This window comes from Oryctolagus cuniculus, chromosome 12, assembly GCF_964237555.1.
Source record: "Oryctolagus cuniculus chromosome 12, mOryCun1.1, whole genome shotgun sequence".
Taxonomy (NCBI): Eukaryota; Metazoa; Chordata; class Mammalia; order Lagomorpha; family Leporidae; genus Oryctolagus; species Oryctolagus cuniculus.
Window position 1 is genome coordinate 90,855,946 of NC_091443.1, and position 22,224 is coordinate 90,878,169.

The 22,224-nt window shown below is 42.3% G+C and overlaps 1 protein-coding gene across 4 annotated transcripts in view; it reads left to right on the plus strand.

The window, feature by feature from the left end:
* PIAS1 (protein inhibitor of activated STAT 1) overlaps window positions 1-22,224 on the plus strand; it is a 143,339-nt gene that overhangs the window by 33,257 nt on the left and 87,858 nt on the right. For all 4 annotated transcript variants that reach the window (XM_008268843.4, XM_051822324.2, XM_051822325.2 and 1 more), the window contains exon 2: window positions 7,912-8,356. In XM_008268843.4, coding sequence (XP_008267065.1) covers window positions 7,912-8,356 — 445 coding nt within the window. The remainder of the gene's footprint in view (window positions 1-7,911; window positions 8,357-22,224) is intronic.

A 22,224-nucleotide genomic window follows, 5' to 3' on the forward strand; every position in this document is an offset into this window, starting at 1 on the left:
GTTGGTTCACCCTCCAATGGCCGCCGCGGCTGGCGCACCACTCTGATCCGATGGCAGGAGCCAGGTGCTTCTCCTGGTCTCCCATGGGGTGCAGGGCCCAAGTACTTGGGCCATCCTCCACTGCACTCCTGGGCCACAGCAGAGAGCTGGCCTGGAAGAGGGGCAACCGGGACAGAATCTGACGCCCTGACCGGGGCTAGAACCCGGTGTGCCTGTGCCGCTAGGCGGAGGATTAGCCTATTGAGCCATGGTGCAGGCCGTACCTAATTCTTATTCACAATTTAGATGCGACCATTAATAATGTAAGCTCGTGGCTAGTGAGACAATGAAACTGGCGGCTTATTTAATTACAAAAAGTACTTTGCTTGTTGATATTGTTTGAATATTATGTGTATTTATCTTTCTTAGAATATGGTCCCTGGTTCTGTGTAGTGGGGATGGTGTTCACTTACATGTATATGTGATATTTTTGGGAAGTTTTATATTTGTGAAGAGGGGACTAAGTGAAATGTCTTCTTATTGAATCGTATGCATCTCCCTCTTCTCGCCCTATTCTTTTCTGGTCTCCCTACCTCCAGAACACTGGGAGCCAACCTTGTATCACCAGAGCGAGAGGTTGAATTCTCCATCGTAAGTGATGAGATGAAAGTGAACAAAAAGGAATTCAGCTAAAATTGCGTTTTCTACTTAATCATTTTGGAATGAAATACACTACTCTGTTCACATAGATATAATTGTCATCTTACTTTTAAATCTGAATGAATAACCAGGGATTTCCACTTATTTAAGAAAAGCTTCAAATATGAAAGACAGAGATCAGAGCAAATAACAAAGAGAGCTCGGAGGTTACCAAAACAATGCACAAAGTGGAAGAAAACAGTGTCAACACTCAATTTAATTGTGTTCTCCAAGAGAAGAGAAAATAAAGATAGAGGACCAGTCCAGTATTATAAAATTAGGCATATAAGGAAAAGAATAGAACATTTTCTAGCAGTGAAGGACATGCATCTCTCCATTAAAAGGCTTATTAATTGCAATTTTTTAAAAAAGACTTTTTATTTGAGAGGCAGAGTGACAGAGAGGGTCTTCCATCTGCTGGCTCACTGCTCAGATGGCCACAACGACTGGAGCTGGGCCAATCCGAAGCCAGGAGCCAGGAGCTTCTTCTGGGTCTTCCCATAGAGGTGCAGGGGCCCAAGGACTTGGGCCATCTTCCACTGCTTTCCCAGAGAGTTGGATAGGAAGAGAAGCAACTGGGACTTGAGTCAGCACCCATGTGGGATTCCAGCGCTGCAGGTAGAGGCTTAGCCTACTACACCATAGTGCTGGACCATCAATTGCAATTTTTACAAAGAAAGAAAGGGGGAAAAGTCTTAACTCTAAGGTATGGCCGGCGACGCGGCCTCCTAGGCTAATCCTCGGCCTTGTGGTGCCGGCACACCGGGTTCTAGTCCCAGTCGGGGCTCCGGATTCTGTTCCGGTTGCTCCTCTTCCAGGCCAGCTCTCTGCTGTGGCCCGGGAGTGCAGTGGAGGATGGCCCAAGTCCTTGGGCCCTGCACCCCAATATGGAGACCAGGATAAGTACCTGGCTCCTGCCATCAGATCAGCGCAGTGCGCAGGCTGCAGCGCACCGGCCACGGCGGCCATTGGAGGGTGAACCAACGGCAAAAAGGAAGACCTTTCTCTCTGTCTCTCTCTCTCACTGTCTACTCTGCCTGTCAAAAAAAAAAAGAAACTCTAAGGTATAATATTGTAAAGTTTAATTTTTTAATTTTTTTTTTTTACTTGTGAGACAGAGAGAGTGACTTTCATACACACAAATGCCTGCAGGGGCCCTGCATCGGGCCAGAGGATGGAGGTGGGAGCTGGGGGTCCAGTGCAGGACTTCAGCTCTCCCATGTGGGTGGCAAGAATCCAGACATTTGAGATATCATTGCTGCCTCTCGGGATCTACATCAGCAGGAGGCTGGAATACAGAGTGGATGGGTGGGTGCATGGGCATTGAACCCAGGCACTCTCAAATGTGACACAGGCATCTTAACCACCAGGCTAAACTTCTACCTTGTAAAATTTTAGTACATACAAAGCGAAGCTCTGCAAGTTTCCAGAGAGGGAATATACAGATGACTATAGAGGATTAAGGACCAGCATGCTACGAGGCTTCTTAACACTAACGCTGGAAACCAGAAGACTATGAGGAAAGCCTTTTAAGATTCTGACAATATATGATTTTCTGCCTCGAATTCTGTACTGCTCCTGACTCAGTTACTAAGTACCAGTAAATGAAGATTCTTGAAGACAGTGCAAAGAATTAAAGTTTCTCCTGTGTTCTCTTTCTCAGAAAGCTACTGAAGGAAATACCCTACAAAAAGAGAGCCAAGAAAGAGGAAGAAGTGACACAAGGAACCAGGAGGTCTAATATACAAGAGAGACAAGGGAATTCCTAGGGATAAGTTAAAGGGAAATTCCATGACCATAATTTTGCATGAGACCTGGGAACTAACAGTCCAAATTGGAACATGCTGGAGGACTACAGGAAATAGGAGATTTACTTGATAGAAGAGGGCACTTCAAAAGACTTTGGAGGCCGGCACCGCGGCTCACTAGGCTAATCCTCTGCCTGCGGCGCTGGCACCCCAGTTACTAGTCCCGGTTGGGGCGCTGGATTCTGTCCTGGTTGCTCTTCTTCCAGTCCAGCTTTCTGCTGTGGCCCAGGAAGACAGTGGAGGATGGCCCTGCACTCACATAGGAGACCAGGAGGAAGCACCTGGCTCCTGGCTTCAGATCGGCGCAGCACACCAGCTGTAACAGCCATTGGGGGGTGAACCAGCGGAAGGAAGACCTTTCTCTCTGTCTCTCCCACTAACTCTGCCAGTCAAAAAAAAAAAAAAGACTTTGGAGAGGTGGGATAAGTTATTTTGGTACAAAAAATTTTTGAAGTCCATGCATAGGTTTTTCACAGTACACATTTTGAAGTATCCTCATATTTGAATATATTGAGGAAAGGTACTCATTTAACAGAGTTTGTAGATGAATTAATAGTAGAAACAAAAAACTACACAAATGAGAGAATTGTGTAGTTATTAACTATGAGAAAAGCAAAGTTAACAACAAAAGAGTAAAGGAGTTCCTTTGGCTCAGTTGTGAATATTCTGCCATGGTAATCTAAATGCGAGCATCAATAATTGGCACAATTACTTAAAAGTTAGGTAGGTTAGATGGAGGGAGGAGAGATATAATGGACTAAACTATTATCTTTTGTAATGGAAGTAAATAGATAATTTAAAAAATTAAGAAACATCTGTATAGAGCTACTACATAGAATGTAGTGAAAAATGCCCTTGATTTGAAAGTGGTTGCCTCTGAGATGAGGGATTTGGGGTTGGGGCAAGGGACTGCTATGTTTCTTGTAAAACTACTTAGTCTTTTAAAGTTGTGTATGTATCTGTCTGCTTAAAAAATTAATTTTAGGAACTGGCACTGTGGCACAGCAAGTAAAAGCCATGGCCTGCAGCGCTGGCATCCCATATGGGTGCTGGTTCCAGTCCTGGCTGCTTCTCTTCTGATCCAGCTCCCTGCTAATGTACCTGGGAAAGCAGTAAAAGATGGGCCAAGTCCTTGGGCCCCTGCACCCACGTGGGAGACCCGAAAGAAGCTCCTGGCTTCAGATTGGCTCAGCTCCAGCCACTGCAGCTGTTTGGAGAGTAAGCCAGTAAATGGAAGACCTTTCTCTGTAACTCTGTCTTTCAAATAAATAAATCCTTAAAAAGTAATTTTAAGAATATGCCCATCACAGAAAGTTCTTTTGCACAAAAATACATGTGCTTTGCAGGCATTCTTAATCTCTGAGGATTCTGAGAAGTGTGTCATTTGAGGATGTAATTAGTAGATTCTTATGAAATTGCCAGTAGTAGTAGTGGTTGATATTATCCTTTAGTTGTAAATACTCATTTTGATATAATACTAACAAACGATGATTTTTTTTTTTATTTTTTTTTTTTTTTATTTTTGACAGGCAGAGTGGACAGTGAGAGAGAGAGAGACAGAGAGAAAGGTCTTCCTTTGCCGTTGGTTCACCCTCCAATGGCCGCCGCTGCAGCCGGCGCACCGCGCTGATCCGATGGCAGGAGCCAGGATCCAGGTGCTTTTCCTGGTCTCCCATGGGGTGCAGGGCCCAAGCACCTGGGCCATCCTCCACTGCACTCCCTGGCCATAGCAGAGAGCTGGCCTGGAAGAGGGGCAACCGGGACAGAATCCGGCGCCCTGACCGGGACTAGAACCCGGTGTGCCGGCACCGCAAGGTGGAGGATTAGCCTATTGAGCCACGGCGCCGGCCTACAAACGATGATTTTTTAACGCATGGCAGATTAAGATACACTGCAACACCTCAGAAGCATTTGCTTAGTTTTCTTCTGTTGTCAACACTTTGCCTTGTGAATTGAGAATTCATATTTCTCTGTAGCTTTTATTTAGGTTGAGTGATGATTCAGTTTCTCCCTCCTCCTTTCTTTAGTTTTGTAAAATAGTGTGTATTTATTACAGTCCTTAGGAGTGTGTAACGGGTTGGTGCTGGGCTGTAGACGGTTTAGCCTCTGCCTGCAATGCTGGCAACCCATATAGGTGCTGGCTTGGGTCCTGACCGCTCCACTTTTGATCCAGCTTCCTCTTAATGCACCTGGGAAAGCAGCAGAAGATGGTCCAAGTCCTTGGGCCCCTTCCACCCATGTGGGAGACCCGGAAGAAGCTCCTGGCTTCAGCCTTGGCCCAGCTTTGGCTGTTGTGGCCATCTGGGGAGTGAACCAGCAGATGGAAGATCTCTCTCTCCCCTCCTTTTCTCTTTGTATCTCTGGCTTTCAAATAAATAAATCTTTTTTTTTTTTTTTTAAAGTATGTAACAGCTGCTTCAATAACAATGCCTAATTTTTAAGAAATTTTAACTATTTTTATTTGAAAGTGATGAGAGGGTGTGGAGATATCTTCTACCTGCTGTTTTTTTTTTTTGTTTGTTTGTTTGTTTGTTTTTGACAGACAGAGTGGACAGTGAGAGAGAGAGACAGAGAGAAAGGTCTTCCTTTGCCATTGGTTCACCCTCCAATGGCCGCCGCAGCCAGCGTACCACGCTGATCTGATGGCAGGAGCCAGGTACTTATCCTGGTCTCCCATGGGGTGCAGGGCCCAAGTACTTGGGCCATCCTCCACTGCACTCCTGGGCCACAGCAGAGAGCTGGCCTGGAAGAGGGGCAACCGGGACAGAATCCGGCGCCCTGACCGGGGCTAGAACCTGGTGTGCCGGCGCCGCAGGCGGAGGATTAGCCTATAGAGCCGCGGTGCCAGCCCTACCTGCTGTTTTAATCCATAAATGTCTGCAACAGCTGGGGTTGGGCTAGGCTGGGAGCCAGGGACTCAATCCAGATCTCCATTGTAAGTGAACAGGGACCCAACTACTTGACAGTGACCCACTGATGCCCAGGGTGTGCATTAGCAGGAAGTTGGAATTAGGGAGTGGACTTGAACTCAGGCATTATGATGTGGGAGGTTGGTATCCCAAGTAAATGCCCACCCAGTGTTACTTCTTTAAAAGCAGAAGCTTATTTATTAATGGAAAATTTCTATTTGAAGCCATATTCCTTTTAAAATAAATAATGAAAAGTATTTTGTATTCTTTTAGACATTTGTTGAGTAGGGAGAAATTGATACCTGCTGACATTATAATTAGAAATTATAATCTCTGAAAATACCCAAAAAGAAACATTTAGAGGATTTGGAGTAGAATTTACTTTTTATTTTTTAAAGATTTATGCCTTTTTATTGGAAAGGTAGAGTTACAGAGGTTCGGAGTAGGGAGGGAGAGAGGGACAGAGGGAGGGAGTCTGCTGGTTCACTCTCCAGTTGGCTGAAACAGCCAGAGCTAGGCTGATATGAAGCCAGGAGCCTGGACCTTCTACCTGGTCTCCCATGTGGGTGCAGGGGCCTAAGGACTCTTGGGCCATCTTCTGCTGATTTCCCAGGCTATAACACAGAGCTGGTTCAGAAGTGGAGCAGGATAAGTGCTAAAATAAAGATAGGAAAAAATGGCGAATAAAAATGGATTCTGGATGGGGCAGACATTGCAGTGCAGTGAGTTAACTCACCACTTGCAGTGTTTGCAGCCTCATACTGGAGTGCCATCTCTAGTCCTGGCTACTCTGCTTCTGCTCCAGCTCCCTGTTGCATAACTGGGAAGCAGCAGACGATGGCTCAAGTATCTTGCCATCCATTCAGGAGTCTCAGATGGAATTCTAGGCTACTGGCTTCAACCTGGCCTTGTGTTGGCTAATGCAGCCATTTGAGGAGTGAACCAAGTGGAAGATCTCTCTCTCCCCCTCTCCCCCTCTCCCCCTCTCCCCCTCCCCCTCTCCCTCCCTCCCTCTCCCCTTCTCCCCCTCCCTCCCTCCCTTTCTTCCTCCCTCCTTCCCTTTCTTCCTCCCTCCCTCTCTCCCTTTCTCCCTCTCTCCCTGTCACTCTACTTTTCAAATAAATAGCTAAATGAATAAATAAGTCTTAAAAACAATAGAATTTGTTCTTCCGGGCCTAGTGGGCAAAGGCTGACAGAAGTTGCACCTTGTGGTAACAATTTTCCAGGCCAGAGAAGTGGGAGGAAAGGCTCTCATTTCTGTGATTAACCAGCTGTATTGCTTATAAAGCTCTTCATAAACTTTTCTTCTATTTTACTTTTAACTTAATTGTTTGTCTCCTGCAAAGAATTTCTAGAGGATTGGTTGGGACGAGAGGGTCATCACAGTGAGTGGCTGTAGTCAGGGAGACAGCATAGCTTTTTGTGTATGGTATTGATATGAAATGAGGGAATCCAACTGTTGAGGAGGCAGCTGATGATAAGCTTGTGTATGTATGTCTTTCCATCCTAACACTTTCAGTGATGGTGGAGTCTCTGATTCTGCTCTTAATAGCTGTGTGATCTTGGGTAAGTCATTTCTCCTCTTTGGGTTTCATTTTCTATTCCTTTAAAATGGGAAGATTAGTATAGATGGGGCATTTCCTATTGGTAGCCTCTTAGTATGTAGAGGAAAACAGTGAGCAAGTAAGTTTATGAATACAGGGTTAAGCAAAATGAGGTAGATTTCTTCACTACAGCCTCACAAATTGTGGCATGTGGATTGAATTCCTTGACTGTCAGCTTGGCCTTGTAGGGACAGTCAGTAATATGTGTTCAGATTTAGAATCAGACATACCTGGATTTCAGTTCTAGATTGCTACTTAACTGTGTGGCCTTGGGTAAGTTATTTAACCTCTTTGAGGAGGTCTGTGCCATATGTAAAGCAGGAAAGATAACACTTTATGGAGTTGTAAAGGTTAAGTGACAACACATTAAAAATGTCAGATGTCGTATCTGGTACGTAGTGATTAAAAAAAAAAGTGTAGTTTAATTTTACAAATTCTAGATTTAGTATATATGTTATTGATATCCTGACTACATCTGGAGTTTGAAGTGGGCTGTTTATTTGTCTCATGTACACTTGACTGTTCTTCCATAGAAAACAAGTTATTCTTGAAGGCACATTATTATCTTTGCCATCCACATAGCACACCCTTCTGGAGATTCAGAACGTATTTTATAAATACATGACAGTTTCATCAAAACAGTGGAATGAAATGAGATATGGTTCTACCTGTTATATATTTATCTTATGTCTTTCATAACCCTGGGTAGAAGTCGATGAGCTATGAATATTAATTTTAAATTCTTTTGATTACTCAAGTTAAATGATTATATTATACAGTTGAAATAATTAGGATTGTAAATATGTTGGTCTTTAAGTAAACCATAAGGAAAGGTTTCAATAAAGTATAGTTTAATATTATGAATTATATTATTGAATACTAATGTGTTTACATTTTGTTTTTTTCTCCAAGCAAATGGTTATGAGCCTTAGAGTTTCTGAGCTCCAAGTACTGTTGGGCTACGCTGGGAGAAACAAGCACGGACGCAAACACGAACTTCTTACAAAAGCCCTGCATTTGCTAAAGGCTGGCTGTAGTCCTGCCGTACAAATGAAAATTAAAGAACTCTACAGGCGGCGGTTCCCCCAGAAAATCATGACGCCTGCGGACTTATCCATCCCAAACGTACATTCAAGTCCTATGCCAGCAACTTTGTCTCCATCTACCATTCCACAGCTCACTTACGATGGTCACCCTGCATCATCACCATTACTCCCTGTTTCTCTTCTGGGACCTAAACACGAACTGGAACTCCCACATCTTACATCAGCTCTTCACCCAGTCCATCCGGATATAAAACTTCAAAAATTACCATTTTATGATTTACTGGATGAACTGATAAAACCCACCAGTCTAGGTAAGATTATTATATAATGCTATTTGGTTAACCTTTGTGGTTAAAATTTTCATTTTAGATGTTTAATTTGACCTAGTATATTATGAATGAAATGAAATTTATATTTGGTAATAGCATCAAGATGAAAAGGATTTTTCAAATTTAGATAAAATCAAATATAGAGAAAAGTCATCTTAAAAAGATGGTATAGACATGGTTACTGACACAGTAACTATTAAAAGCTTTCAAGAATATAAACTTTAAGAGTAACATTTCAGACTGTTGGTTAATATTTTACAATTAAAGCTAAATCACTACCAGTCTGAATTCAGTTCTTAATTTTCAGCATTTGATAACATCTAAAACAAATAACTGGCTAGTTTTGATTATTTAAATTCTTGAATGGTTTTGATTATCATAAAAGGAGATGTGAGCTTTGATGTGTAGTATTCAAATTTCAGCTGCATCTTTTTCAAGTGGACATGTGTGTTTTGCAGGCGCACGTGTGATCATGGTTGTGTATTATGAATGCTTGAAATTTCTTATACTGTGTTTTTTCATAATTTATTTTGTCTAACATAGAATTCAATTTAGTCAAGTTGTAATTTTAATTGCTATAAAACCACCTTGATTTACTTAATGTAGAATAAAACTGACCTTTTTGTGACCTTTGATGTCTTTGGTGTGGTATATTTTGAAAAGCAGACTTCCAAGTGCTGGTCTGTTTTTATGAATCAGAGGTCTGCAAACAGTGGCTGGCAGGTTGAGTGTACTCTGCAGCCTGTTTTTGTGGCTCTGAGCTAAGAATTAAAAACAACAACAACAACAACAACAAAAATCCTACAGAGTTGAAAAAATGAAAGAAAAACAAGAAAATGTTAACAGAGACCATATGTACCTGCAAAACCTAAAATATTTTTTCTATGGTCTTTATAGAGAAAATTTGTCTATCTTTGTTACAAATCATTTTAATATTTTGGTTTCAGGGATTAGAGAATGTTGGGGACATTTTGAAAATTTTCAGAGAACATTTTGAGAACATTTATTGAAATTCTGTCTTTGAACTGAGAAGTGTTTTTTAATTAGATTTCACAGAATTTATCAGAATATTAAAAGGTTATAGGAGTCATTTTTAAACAACATGAATTTTTGTTATTTTATTCTTATAAAGGCTATAAAAGCAAACAAAATTTAATACTTATTAAGAACCTACTGTGTGTTTATAAAACTTACACATGCTCATTGTAAACTTTGAAATTGCCAAACTTCCTTCCTTGTTAGTGGCTTAGTGTGCATGCATATACAAACAAATTATGTTAATTCTTTTTCCCAGAAGGAATCATATACGTAGTATTGTATAGCTTGGCTTTTTCCATTAATAATATAAACATTTTGTCTACCTCATGTATCTCCCGTTTATATTAAAGGCCATATCTGTCTATCTATCTACGTATTTAGTCTGTATGTGTGCATGTATACTTTTAGTTTAGTTTCTTTCTTGTTGAAGATTATATGAGTCTTTTATTAAAAGACAGATTATTCAGGTTTTTCACTATCAAGAATATGCTGCAGTGAATATTTGAAATTTAAAAGGAAAAGGTATTGGTGCTTCTATTTTGATTCCTAGGTTTTAAAATTTCTTCTGATCTTAATTACTGCGTTGTACTGTTTTCATTTTTACTAATGTAAATTTGAAGTGTCAGTTTCATTGGATAATGTTACATATGTATGTAAATTTTGTTACAGAGGAGGAAATGCAAACTGGACATGCATTATGGCTGTATTGGATAATATTTGCAAATTTTAAGATTATTTTTATCTTACTAAGGAATTTTCCTTGAATATATATATATTGATTTTCATTTCTCATTTTCTATAATAGTTGTCTTTTCATTGTTACTGCGTAAGCAGTAACCTGCATAAGCATTGTAGTTTAACTTTTTAGTTTTTTTAAGATTTATTTTATTTGAAAGGTAGTGTGATAAAAGAGAGGGAAAGAGAGATTCCTTCATCTGCTGATTTGCTCCCCAAACGCCTGCAACAACTAGGCCAAGCCAGGGTCAGGAACTCCGTCTGAGTCTCTTATGTGGATGGGAAGAACCCAAGTACTTGGGTTGCCTCCCAGGCCAGAACTGGTACTCTGATATGGGTATGGGTGGCTAAACCTACTGTGCCCTGTCAGTGTCTGCCCCACGGAGCTTGACTTTATAAATCATAATTTATGTCTTTAAAATTTTTTTATTTATTTTTATTTGAAATGCAGAGAGAGAGAGAGAGAGAGAGAGAGAGAGTTGTAAATAGACTGAGATCTACTCAGTGGTTGATTAAAGACCTCCAACAGCCAGGGCTGGGTCAAGCTGAAGGCAAGAGCTGGGAACTCAACCTGGGTTTCCTGTCTGGTAGGTCTCTTATTTGGGGAGCAGGGACTCAAGTACTTGAGTCATCATCTACCTCCCAGAGTGTACAAAAGCAGGAAGCTGGAATTGAGAGGGGAGCCTAGACTGTAACCCAGGTCCTCCAATATGGGATGTGGATATCCCAAGCAGTTTCTTAACTACTTCCGTAAACCATCTCCTCCCATAATTTACATCCTATAATCTATTGTTTTAATACTTTTTGGGTACTTTTATCCTTAGGAGTTTTTTTTTTTTTTTTTTTTTTTTTTTTTTTTTTTTTTTTTGACAGGCAGAGTGGACAGTGAGAGAGAGAGACAGAGAGAGAAAGGTCTTCCTTTTGCCGTTGGTTCACCCTCCAATGGCCGCCGCTGCAGCCGGCGCACCGCGCTGATCCTGGCAGGAGCCAGGAGCCAGGTGCTTTTCCTGGTCTCCCATGGGGTGCAGGGCCCAAGCACCTGGGCCATCCTCCACTGCACTCCCTGGCCATAGCAGAGAGCTGGCCTGGAAGAGGGGCAACCGGGACAGAATCCGGCGCCCCAACCGGGACTAGAACCCGGTGTGCCGGCGCCGCAAGGTGGAGGATTAGCCTATTGAGCCACGGCGCCGGCTCCTTAGGAGTTTTTAAACATGTAGTAATAATTGGAATACATCTGATTTTTCCCCTAAGATGCTGGAAGCAAATAGCTCCTAAGAAATTTTGTTAAGCTACGGTTTTTTATATCTTTATATAATATTTTACCTCAGTAATTATTTTTAAAAGATTGGGCAGTATATTTTAAATAATTTTTCTGTCTTCTGCTTCATCTGAAAGCTTTAAAAAATTTAAACAAACATCTTTTAATTCCATTTTCTCACAAACTTTTTTTTTTAAGATTTATTTATTTATTTGAAAGTCAGAGTTACACAGAGAGAGGAGAAGCAGATAGTGGGAGAGGTCTTCCATCCACTGGTTCACTCCCCAGTTGGCCGCAACAGCCGGAGCTGCGCTGATCAAAGCTGGGGGCTTCTTCCGTGTCTCCCACATGGGTGCAGAGGTCTAAGGACTTAGGCCATCTTGTACTGCTTTCCCAGGCCATAGCAGAGAGCTGGATCAGAAGTGGAGCAGCCAGGACTTGAACCAGTGCCCATATGGGATGCCGGCACTGCAGGTGGTGGCTTAACCTGCTATGCCACATCACTGGCCCCACAAACTTTCTTTTTTTATATTTATTTATTTTTGTCTGTTTGAAAGGCAGAGATGAGGGATTGTCCATCTACTGGTTCACTATACAAATGCCTACAGCATCCAGGGCTTTAGTTCCCAAATGCCCAGAATAGCTGGGTCTGGGCCAGGCTGAAGCCAGGAGCCTAGAATTTAACCTGGTGTCCCATAATGATGGTGTTACAGGTTGCAGAGGGGAGGGTGGTTATCAGAGCGAGTTTTATGAGTTCTTTCCTGCAGCTTAGTGTAGAAATAAAAAGCTGGGAGACAATTTGCAAAGAAGTGAAACTTTTGTTTGATTAGCAAGTGACAGTAAAGCATCTGGTTCGAGAGAATACCGGTTGAATGCTTGATCGGGATTCTCGCTCTCAGGAAGTTTTTGAGGCATTACTGTCTTTTCATTGGGTCATTCTGTGGGGGTTTCACATATGTTTGCTGATTGGCTTGGAGCTCATGGAGATAGCAGGCATCTCTTGGAGACAGCCCAATTCTCCTTAGGGGCTCAGTTCCCTCCTCTGCTAGCTCTGGGTGGAAGATTGCAACTAACTAGAAGGTGTGGTTTAAGACCACAAGGTCACCCGTGCAGCACAAGAAGCTGCGCGGGAGATGCACGCAGGTCTGGAAACAGGCTCTCCGCCCACAGCTGGCAGCCTGCTTGGAAGGACATTCTGCCCATGTCTGAGGGGCCCACAGACCCCCAGCCTCACGGGACGGCCTCAGGTGGCAGGGATCTAAGTACTTGAGCCACCACCTGCTGTCTCTCAAGGTACATGCTAGCAGGAAGCTAGAATTGGAGCTGGAGCCAGGACTTAAATCTAACCACTTTCATATGGCCTGTGTGCATCCCAACGCCAAACACCTGCCCCATCTGAGAACTTCAGAAAAACACTTCAATGAGATTCTTTGTTTGACTTTAAAGCAGTGTTGAAGTTTTGCCTATTGCTGATAGCCAATGTATATAAACCATCTCATTTGTAAGGTTTACTAATTGAAATACTAAACTATTTCCCATGAGATTTATTGAATTGGGCTTTTTTGTGTGTGTAGTCAGTCTTCATTATTTGCTGATTTTGCACTTGTGAATTTGCTGGCTTGCTGAAATTTATTTGTAACTTTGAAACAATTCTCATTGGTGCATCCGGTTAATGCCCTGGCCTGAAGTGCTGACATCCCACATGGGCGCCAGTTTGAGACCTGGCTGCTCCACTTCCGATCCAGCTGTCTGCTATGCAGTAGAAGATGGCCTCAGTCCTTGGGCCCCTGCACCCATGTGGGAGACCCAGAAGAAGCTCCTGGCTTTGGATTGGTACAGCTCTGGCTGTTGCAGCCAATCGGGGAGTGAACCATTGGATGGAAGACCTCTCTTTATCTCTCTCTCTCTCTCTCTCTCTCTCTCTCTCTCTCTCTCTGCCTCTCCTCTCTCTGTGTAATTCTGACTTTCAAATAAATAAATAAAGCTTAAAAAAAAACAGTACTCATGTAACTTTGTACATGTGAGGATTGGAAAACATTCGACCCTTTGCTCCCCGAGTTCCTATCTGTGGTCCTACTAGGTGACAGTGTGCCTCCTTGTTTTCAGTTCTCGTACTGTAAACACATGCTCTGTTTGGTCTAGGTAGTGCCACTTTTTTGTTTGTGTTTTTGTGCTTTTGTGGGGAGTGATTTTGCTGTTTAAAGTTTAGCAAGTGTAGTGCCAAAGTGTTGCCTAGTGGTCGTAAGTACAAGAATGCTGTGATGTGCTTAACGTAGGAAGTGGGTAAGTCACGCATGAGTCAGCGTGGTTGGCTGTGAGTTCTGTGTTAGTGAACCAACGATATATATTAAATAAAATGTCTTTAAAGTTGTGTGTTTGATCAGTTGATGAGAGTATTGTGACCAGAGTCTCGTAGGACTCTGGTTTTCCCCAGTAACAGTGATTCAGTATTTACTAATGCAGTGTTCCAGTGACTTTATTGAACCTACCTGCAACAAATAACACTTAAAGTGTAAGTTTAATACCAGTTTTCATAAATAAATTCATTCTTTGTGATACATAGCCACACAAAAAGGGAATAGAGTGGCTTGGTACTATGTAAATAGATTTCTGATTTCTCATTGTTATGATAGAATTAAAATAAAAGAAAACATTTTTATTATCATAAAAAGATCTCACCAGAAGTTAATTTGTGGCAGTTTATAGTTTCAGCAAGTATTTGTTGCAAGCTAATTCTCAGTGAATCTGAAAAATATTTGTTGAAAAAAAGATTCTGAGTAATTGCATAGTTTAAGTGTGTGTGTGTGTGTGTGTGTAAAGATTTATTTATTTAATTGAAATACAGAGTTAGAGCAGGAGAGAGAGTTCTTTAATTTGCTGGTTCACTCTCCAAGTTGCCGAAATGGCTGGGGCTGGGCCAGGCTGAAGCCAGGAGCTGCGTACTTCACCTGGGCCTCTCACGTGGATGGCAGGGGCCCAAGTAGTTGGGTCATCTTCCTCTGAATTCTCAGGCACAGTAAAAGGAAGCTGAATTGAAAGTGGAATGGCCAGGACTTGAACTGGTACCCATATGGGATATCAGCATGGCCAGCGGCAGCTTAACCTGCTACAACTTTGGCTCTAAGATGAGTATATTTTAAGACTTGATTATTTTATAGATTCTTTTTTTTTTTTTTTTTTTTTTTTTTTTTTTTTTTTTTTGACAGGCAGAGTGGACAGTGAGAGAGAGAGACAGAGAGAGAAAGGTCTTCCTTTTGCCGTTGGTTCACCCTCCAATGGCCGCCGCTGCAGCCGGCGCACCGCGCTGATCCTGGCAGGAGCCAGGAGCCAGGTGCTTTTCCTGGTCTCCCATGGGGTGCAGGGCCCAAGCACCTGGGCCATCCTCCACTGCACTCCCTGGCCATAGCAGAGAGCTGGCCTGGAAGAGGGGCGACCGGGACAGAATCCGGCGCCCCAACCGGGACTAGAACCCGGTGTGCCGGCGCCGCAAGGTGGAGGATTAGCCTATTGAGCCACGGCGCCGGCTATTTTATAGATTCTTTAATGTTATTAAAGACTGTTCCTGATATGAAGTGGCTGCATTTATCACAGAATTTAGTTTCCAGAATGATTATTTCTGCCAATAAATTGTTTTGAATCTAGTAAAACTCTATTTTTTGAAAAACTAAATATATTTCATCATTCTTTTTATTTCTAAACATACATACATTTAAAGTCAAGCTCCTTGGGGCTGGCACTGTGGTGTAGTAGGCTAAGCCTGTGCCTGTTGCACCAGTATTCCATATGGGCACCAATTTGTGTCCCAGCTGCTCCACTTCCAATCCAGCTCTTTGCTTATGGCCTGGGAAAGCAGTGGAAGATGGCCCAAGTGCTTGGGCCCCTGCACGCATGAGGGAGACCCAGAAGAAGCTCCTGGCTCCTGGCTTCAGATCAGTCCAACTCTGGCCATTGTGGCCATTTAGGGAGTGAACCAGTGGATGAAAGACCTCTGTCTGTCCATCTCTCTTTGCCTGTAACTGTGCCTCTCAAATAAATAAATAAATAATTTTTAAAAAAAATCAAGCTCCTAAGAGCTTACTTTTCATCTGTAGTTTGTCACAACTATCACTTGAAATTACAGTATGATAGGCAAATGTAATTTTTCATCTTCTCCATTATGGCCACAAGCACTAGATTTAAGGTCATTTTAAGAGGTGAAGTAAGCTGAATATTTTTTATGCATGGTTTGTGTTTCCAACTGAAATTGAAACAATAGTTCTAATAACTCCCATTTTATTAAGTAGCCTTGTCCATTGTTAAAGTCATTTTTTTGCACATGCCTGAGTGAGAGAGAGAGCGGGGGGCACAATCTTCCATCCACTGATTCACCCTCCAAATGGCTGCAATGGCCAGGACTGGTCTGTGCCAAAGCCAAGAGCCTGAAACTCCATCTGGTCTCCCATGTGGGTGGCAGGGGTCCAAGTACTTAGGCCATCCTTTGCTAGCACTAGCCCCTTAACTAGAAGAATTGAGACATGAAATAAAGGTGGTTCTTAAGTAAAATGATTTATTGTCAGTGTGAAAATCCTTGGTTTTGAATGATAGCTATTTCAAATCCTTTTTTTGTTTTTAAGGGAAAGGGTTTATTGGGGGAAACCGGACAGACCGGAAAGAAAGGGCAAAGAAGGAATAGAGGGAGAAGGAGAGTGTAAGAGAGAGATCCAGAGACAGAGATCAGGAGATGGAGAGAAAGCTAAAATGCTTTTCAAAATTATTTTTGGGGCTATGCTGTGGCACAGCAGAATAAGCCACAACCTGCAGCACTGGCATCCTGTGTGGCTGTTGGTTCTTGTCAATGCTGCTCTGCTTCTGATCCACTTCCCTGCTGATGCACCTGGGAAGGCAGTGGAAGATGGCTCAGTCCCAGAGGCCCTGCACCCATGTTGGAGACTCAGAGGGTTGGCTCCTGGCTCCTGACTTTTGCCTGGCCTCGCCTTGGTCATTCTGGCCATTTGGGGAGTGAACTAATGGATGGAAGATCTTGCTCTCTCTGTCTCTCCTTCTCTAACTCTGCCTTTCAAATAAATCTTTTTTTACAGGCAGAGTGGACAGTGAAAGAGAGAGAGAAAGGTCTTCCTTTTGCCGTTGGTTCACCCTACAATGACCGCTACGGCCGGCACGCTGCAGCCGGCGCACCGCGCCTATCCAAAGGCAGGAGCCAGGAGCCAGGTGCTTCTCTTGGTCTCCCATGGGGTGCAGGGCCCAAGCACTTGGGCCATCCTTCACTGCATTCCTGGGCCACAGCAGAGAGCTGGCCTGGAAGAGGGGCAACCAGGACAGAATCCGGTGCCCCGACCGGGACAAGAACCCGGTGTGCCGGCGCCACAGGAGGATTAGCCTATTGAGCTGCGGCGCCGGCCCTCAAATAAATAAATCTTTTTAAAAACAATTTTTTCATTAATCTAAGATTTTCCTTTTATATAGGTTTATTCTTTCCCCATCCAGAATGAATTTCACTTTCCTTCGTGTTGCTTTAACATTTATCTTACCTCTTAACCCCAGAATGCTAACAGCTCTTCAGTATTTATCTGTATATTCCCATAACAGCTAGAGAGGACTTATTACATAGTATTTGTTCAGTAAACAATTATTAGTTCTCCCACTCATTTTTAATACAAAGTGTGGAATATTTTGTTTTACTTAAATTTAGTGGATTTTAACCATTTTCCTGCACTGCTGAGGCATTGCCATGCTCCGCTATCATGAGCAGATTCCTATGATAGGGCTGGGGAATAGAGTACAGGGGTATCCTTTCCCTTAATGCCACACATGTGCTCTGATCTCTGAATAATTGATGACTGAAATTTAATATAGTCTAATCATAAAAAAACTCCCTAATTATAAAAATACCACACTTAAGGTAGAACCATGGACTTACTTTGTATTAGTGTGTCTCTTGGTGTTGATGAGTTACGGAATTTGCATAATTATGAAAGTCAGAAGGATGTGGATTAAAAAAAAATCTTATATCCTTTCAATGATAAGATGATTACATCATATTTGCCCTCAGTCCACAAATATTTTGTTTAGAGTAGTACCCATATTATTGTAAATAGTTCCTAATATTTTTTATTATTTATTTGCCTGTGTTAGATCATAATGGCAAAAAAGAAGTATTTTTGTGATGGCTGAAAGAATCTGATTCTTTAAGAAGCAGTATTTGACTTGAGTCAGACTTGAGTAAACAAATCTATTAATACACAGTTTTATATTTGTTAACTAATTTAGTATTTTTCTTTGACTCGGAAATTTTCAAAAGCAGTACTCTGAAGTTTTAAGTAGTTTTAGTCATTTCAAAGACCAACATTTAAAGAACAGACATGGCTACATGGAGTAGCCATGTAGAAGTTAGTGGTTCATCTTGTTTGCTCAGATTTAAACCAAATTACATGTTAGGGGATGTCTTCCTTTTCGGGTTTTTTTTTTTTAAGGGCTCAAATCTTTTCTTCCTGTGTCTTTAAAATTTTTTTAAAGATTTATTTATTGTTTGAAAAGCAGAGTTACAGAGAGGCAGAAGCAAAGCAAGAGGTCTTCCATCCGCTGTTTCATTCCCCAAATGGGAGCAGTGGCTGGAGCTGGGCCAATCCAAAGCCTAAAGCCAGGAGCTTCTTCCAAGTCTCCCACATGGGTGCAGGGGCCCAGGCACCTGGGCCATCTTCTTCTGTTTCCCCAGGACATAGTAGAGAGCTGAATCGGAAGTGGAGCAGCCGGGACTGAAACCAGCACCCATATGGGATGCCGGTACTGCAAGGCGGCAGCTTTACTTGCTATGTCGTAGCACCGGCCCCCTTTTTTAGGTTTTTAAAGGTCTTAGGCATTAGATCATTTTATGGTTTAGATATTTTTTGCTGATTGATATGAAGCATAATAGTTGTTGACTTTGAGTGTTATTTATAATTCAGTGTTCTTTGAGGGGTGTGGAACCTTTTCTCTGCCAAGAGGCATTTGAGTATTTATAGCATCAATCACAAGCCATACAAAATTATGAACTTAAAACTTAGCCTACAATATAGATTTATTGAATTTCAAGCCCCAGTTGCCTTGGCACAGGGCCAGACCAAAGGCCCATGGGCTAGACATTTCCCACTCCAGTATCTATTTGGTTATTGAAGGATACAGTATCCCCTTGCTGTGATCTGAGTATTTGTCTCCCAGAATCTGTATGCTGTAACCTAATCCCCAATGCAATAGTATTAAGAGGTGGAGCCTTTAGGAGGTAATTAGGTCATGAGGGTAGAATTCTCATGATTGGTGCCTAGTGGAGCTTTTTTGCCACTTCTACCATGTGAGGACATCAACAAGAAGGTGCCATAAATCTGCTGATTCCTTGATCTTGGTTTCCTTGTCTCCCAAACTGTGAGAAACAAATTTGTGTTGTTTATAAATTACCCAGTCTAAGGCATTTTGTTAGAGCAACCTGAATGGACTGAGATACTCCTTTTAGTCAATCCAGTTTGAACAAATTAATGGATAAAACTAACGAATGATGAAAGATGCATTACTTTTAGTTCTTACTTTAACATACAGTCATTTGCCAATCTTTGATATAGGTATAGGCCTTTTCTTTGAGAATGGTGATTTCCCAATTTAGGGTTCATTAAAGTAGCAAGAGAATTTACAGTTTAATAAAGCATTCTGATTATAGAATCTTATGACTAGACAAGAAATATTTTATAGTTATCTCACATGATTTCATAGCATTTTTTCCCCTCAAGATTTACTTATTTTGAAAGGCAGAGTTATATAGAGAGGGGTAGACAAAGAGGTCTTCCATCTGCTGGCTCACTACCCAAATAGTGACAGCAGCTGGGGCTAGGCCAGGCCAAAGCCAGAAGCTAGAAGCTTCCTCGGAGTCTCCTATGTAAGTGCAAAGGCCCAAGTGCTTGTGCCATATTCTGCGGCGTTTCCCAGGTTCATTAGCAGGGAGCTGGATCAGGAATGGAACAACTAGGACTCAAGCTGGCTACCCTGTGGGGTGGTAGCTTAACCCAGTACAGCACAAAACTGGCCCATTTCTCTTTATAAACAAAATCACTATTATTTATTTTGAGAGGTAGAGTCACAGACAGTGAGAGGGAGAAACAGAGAGGAAAGTCTTCCATGCACTGGTTTATTCCCCAAATGGCTGCAACGGCTGGAGCTGGGCCGATCTGAAGCCAGGAGCCTCTTTCGGGTCTCCCGCGCTGCTGCAGGGGCTCAAGGACTTGGTCCATCTTCTACTGCCTTCCCAGCCCACAGCAGAGAGCTGGATCGGAAGAGCAGCCATGAATAGAACCTGCGCTCAAATAGGATGCTGGTACCACAGGCAGAGGATGAACCCACTGTACCACAGAGCCAGGCCTATTTTGTTTTATCTTTCTGTTTTTTAAGACTTACAAGAAGGTGACTTCTATTTAAGTTTGTTTCTGAAATCATCTTTTCATTAAATACCAAGAATGTCCATTTTTTGGGTTATGTACTTTTGGATTTTCCTAAGCTCTGTTACGAGTAGTTCTTACTTGATGTGGGGTGATACACCAATACTTTCAAGAGAAGAACCAGAAACTTTGGTGTGTTGGGTTTATAGTCTTTGATTTAGAAAACTAGATTAACCCCTTTTCCTTTTTTAAAGTGGGAGATTGCTATATAGGTACTGACAACTGTTCTAGACTTGGGAGGATATATGGATAATTTATACAAAAGAGTTGAATTTAAAAATAAGTGTGTGTATGTATAAACTTAGGTTTTGCCTTAGGCAAAAAGGCAGCAGATGCTTCAACACTTCTCAATAGTTAAAATGATCCGTCTTGTTCTGTGCAGTGCGAGTAAGGTTTCTGCTACATCTTAATGCTATTGGTTACCGCTGTTTTCTGCCAAGGGCTCCTCTGGCATTAGATTATATTTCACAGTTTCCTTCTCCTCTCATTTTTTATAATTGAGTTTTCCTTCTTCCACATGCCTAATAGCCAGTGCCTGGAGATCGTGTGATGCAAATTCAAGGATGCGGGCTCTGACAAGCATTGGAAAGGGTGTTCAAAGGCTTTGCGATTCACTCTACTCCGCTTTTAGAAAATTTGCTTTCTAACAATGCAGCACAAGCTGTGCTCTTCTATATTTGAATTTTGGGGACTCAAAAGCACTTATTTTTCTTTAGGCAGCTTTCTTTTCTAGAAGCTTTTCTTAATCTGGCAGTGCTATTTCCTGACTTTCAAAACAAAAATCTTTGAAGATTCACCTTCTAAATCCTAAATTCCTTTGTTGTTATTATTTTTAGTTGGTGATTTCAGTGTAATATTTTTATTCATGTTTGTGTACTTGTTGAGAAAGCCCCAAGGCATGCAGTGTGTTTTTACTAAATGGGTGTTTAGGGGCCAGCATTTGGCCTAGTGGTTAAGATGCCTTCATTACTTTGCAGTGCCTGTGTTTGAGTCCTGGATCCTGGCCCCCAAGTCCATTGTCCTGCTTGTGCAGACTGTAGGAGGCAGCAAGTGATGGCTCAAGTAATCAGTCACAGCCACCCATGTAGGAGACCCGGGTTAAGTTCCTAGCTTCTGGCTTCCTCCTTGTGCATCTGGGGGATGAACCAGCAGGTGGGCATGTTCTGTTGTCTGTACATTTCTGTCTCTGGGTCTCTCTCTCACGCACACACACATACAAATGGTTTCTGAATATTGTATTGTCTTGGGAACTAAGTATGATAAACTTAGGGCTGTAGTTACAACATAGTGGGTTAAGCCAATGCTTGACACACACACACATCTAATATCTGAGAGCTGGGTCTAGTTCTACCAGCTCCCCTTCTGATCCAGCTTCCTGTTAATGTGCCTGGAAAAGCAGCACACATCTGAATCCCAGGTGCTTGGGTCCTGCCACCCATGTGGGAAACCTGAATCTGTATGAAATTCCTGGTTTTGGTCTGGCCCAGTTCTGGCTGTTGTGGCCATTTGGGTAGTTAAATGGAGTGAACCAGTAGATGTAAGATACTCTCTCTTTTTTTTCCCCTTTCTCTCTCTTCTTTTCCTCCCTTTTTCCCTCCCTCCCTCCCTGTTAACTCTGCCTTTAAAAAATAATAATAGACTTTTTTGGTTGGAAGGGAATCTTGACAATCAATGAATAAAAAGAACTCTTCTATATAATTAGTAAATGTGAAATAAAAATTTTAAAGTGAGGGATTGAGATTCAGAAGTGAAAAAGTTTACTTTTAATTTATTTTCATTTTTATTTGAAAGGCATGAGACAGAAAAGATCTTCCATGTAATGGTTCACTCCCCAAATTAAGTCAGGGCTGGGCCAGGTGGAAGCCAGGAGCCTGGAACTTAATCCAGTCTGTCATGTTGGTGGCAGAGACCCAAGTACCAAAGCCATCACCTGCTGCTCTCCTGGATATATAGTACCAGGAAGCTGGCATTCAAAGAGGAGGCAGGACTTGAACCCAGCAGTCTCATGTGGGATGTGGACATCCCAAGTGATGTCTCAACCTCAGTGCCAAACACCCACTCCATACATGAAGAAATCCAACATACAAGCATTTACTGGGTGAGCGGGGGGCAGCACTGTGGTGTAATGGGTTATGCTGCCGCCTGCAGCGCTGGCATCCCATCCTGGCTGCTCCGCTTTTAATCCAGCTCCCTGCTGCTAATATGCGTAGGAAGGCAGCATAGGATGGCCCAAGTGCTCAGGCCCCTGCACCACGTTGGAGACCCGGGGAGAAGTTCCTAGCTCCTGGTTTCAGCCTGGCTCAGCCCTGGCTGTTGAAGCCATTTTGGGAGTGAACCAGTGGATGGAAGATCTTTCTTTCTCT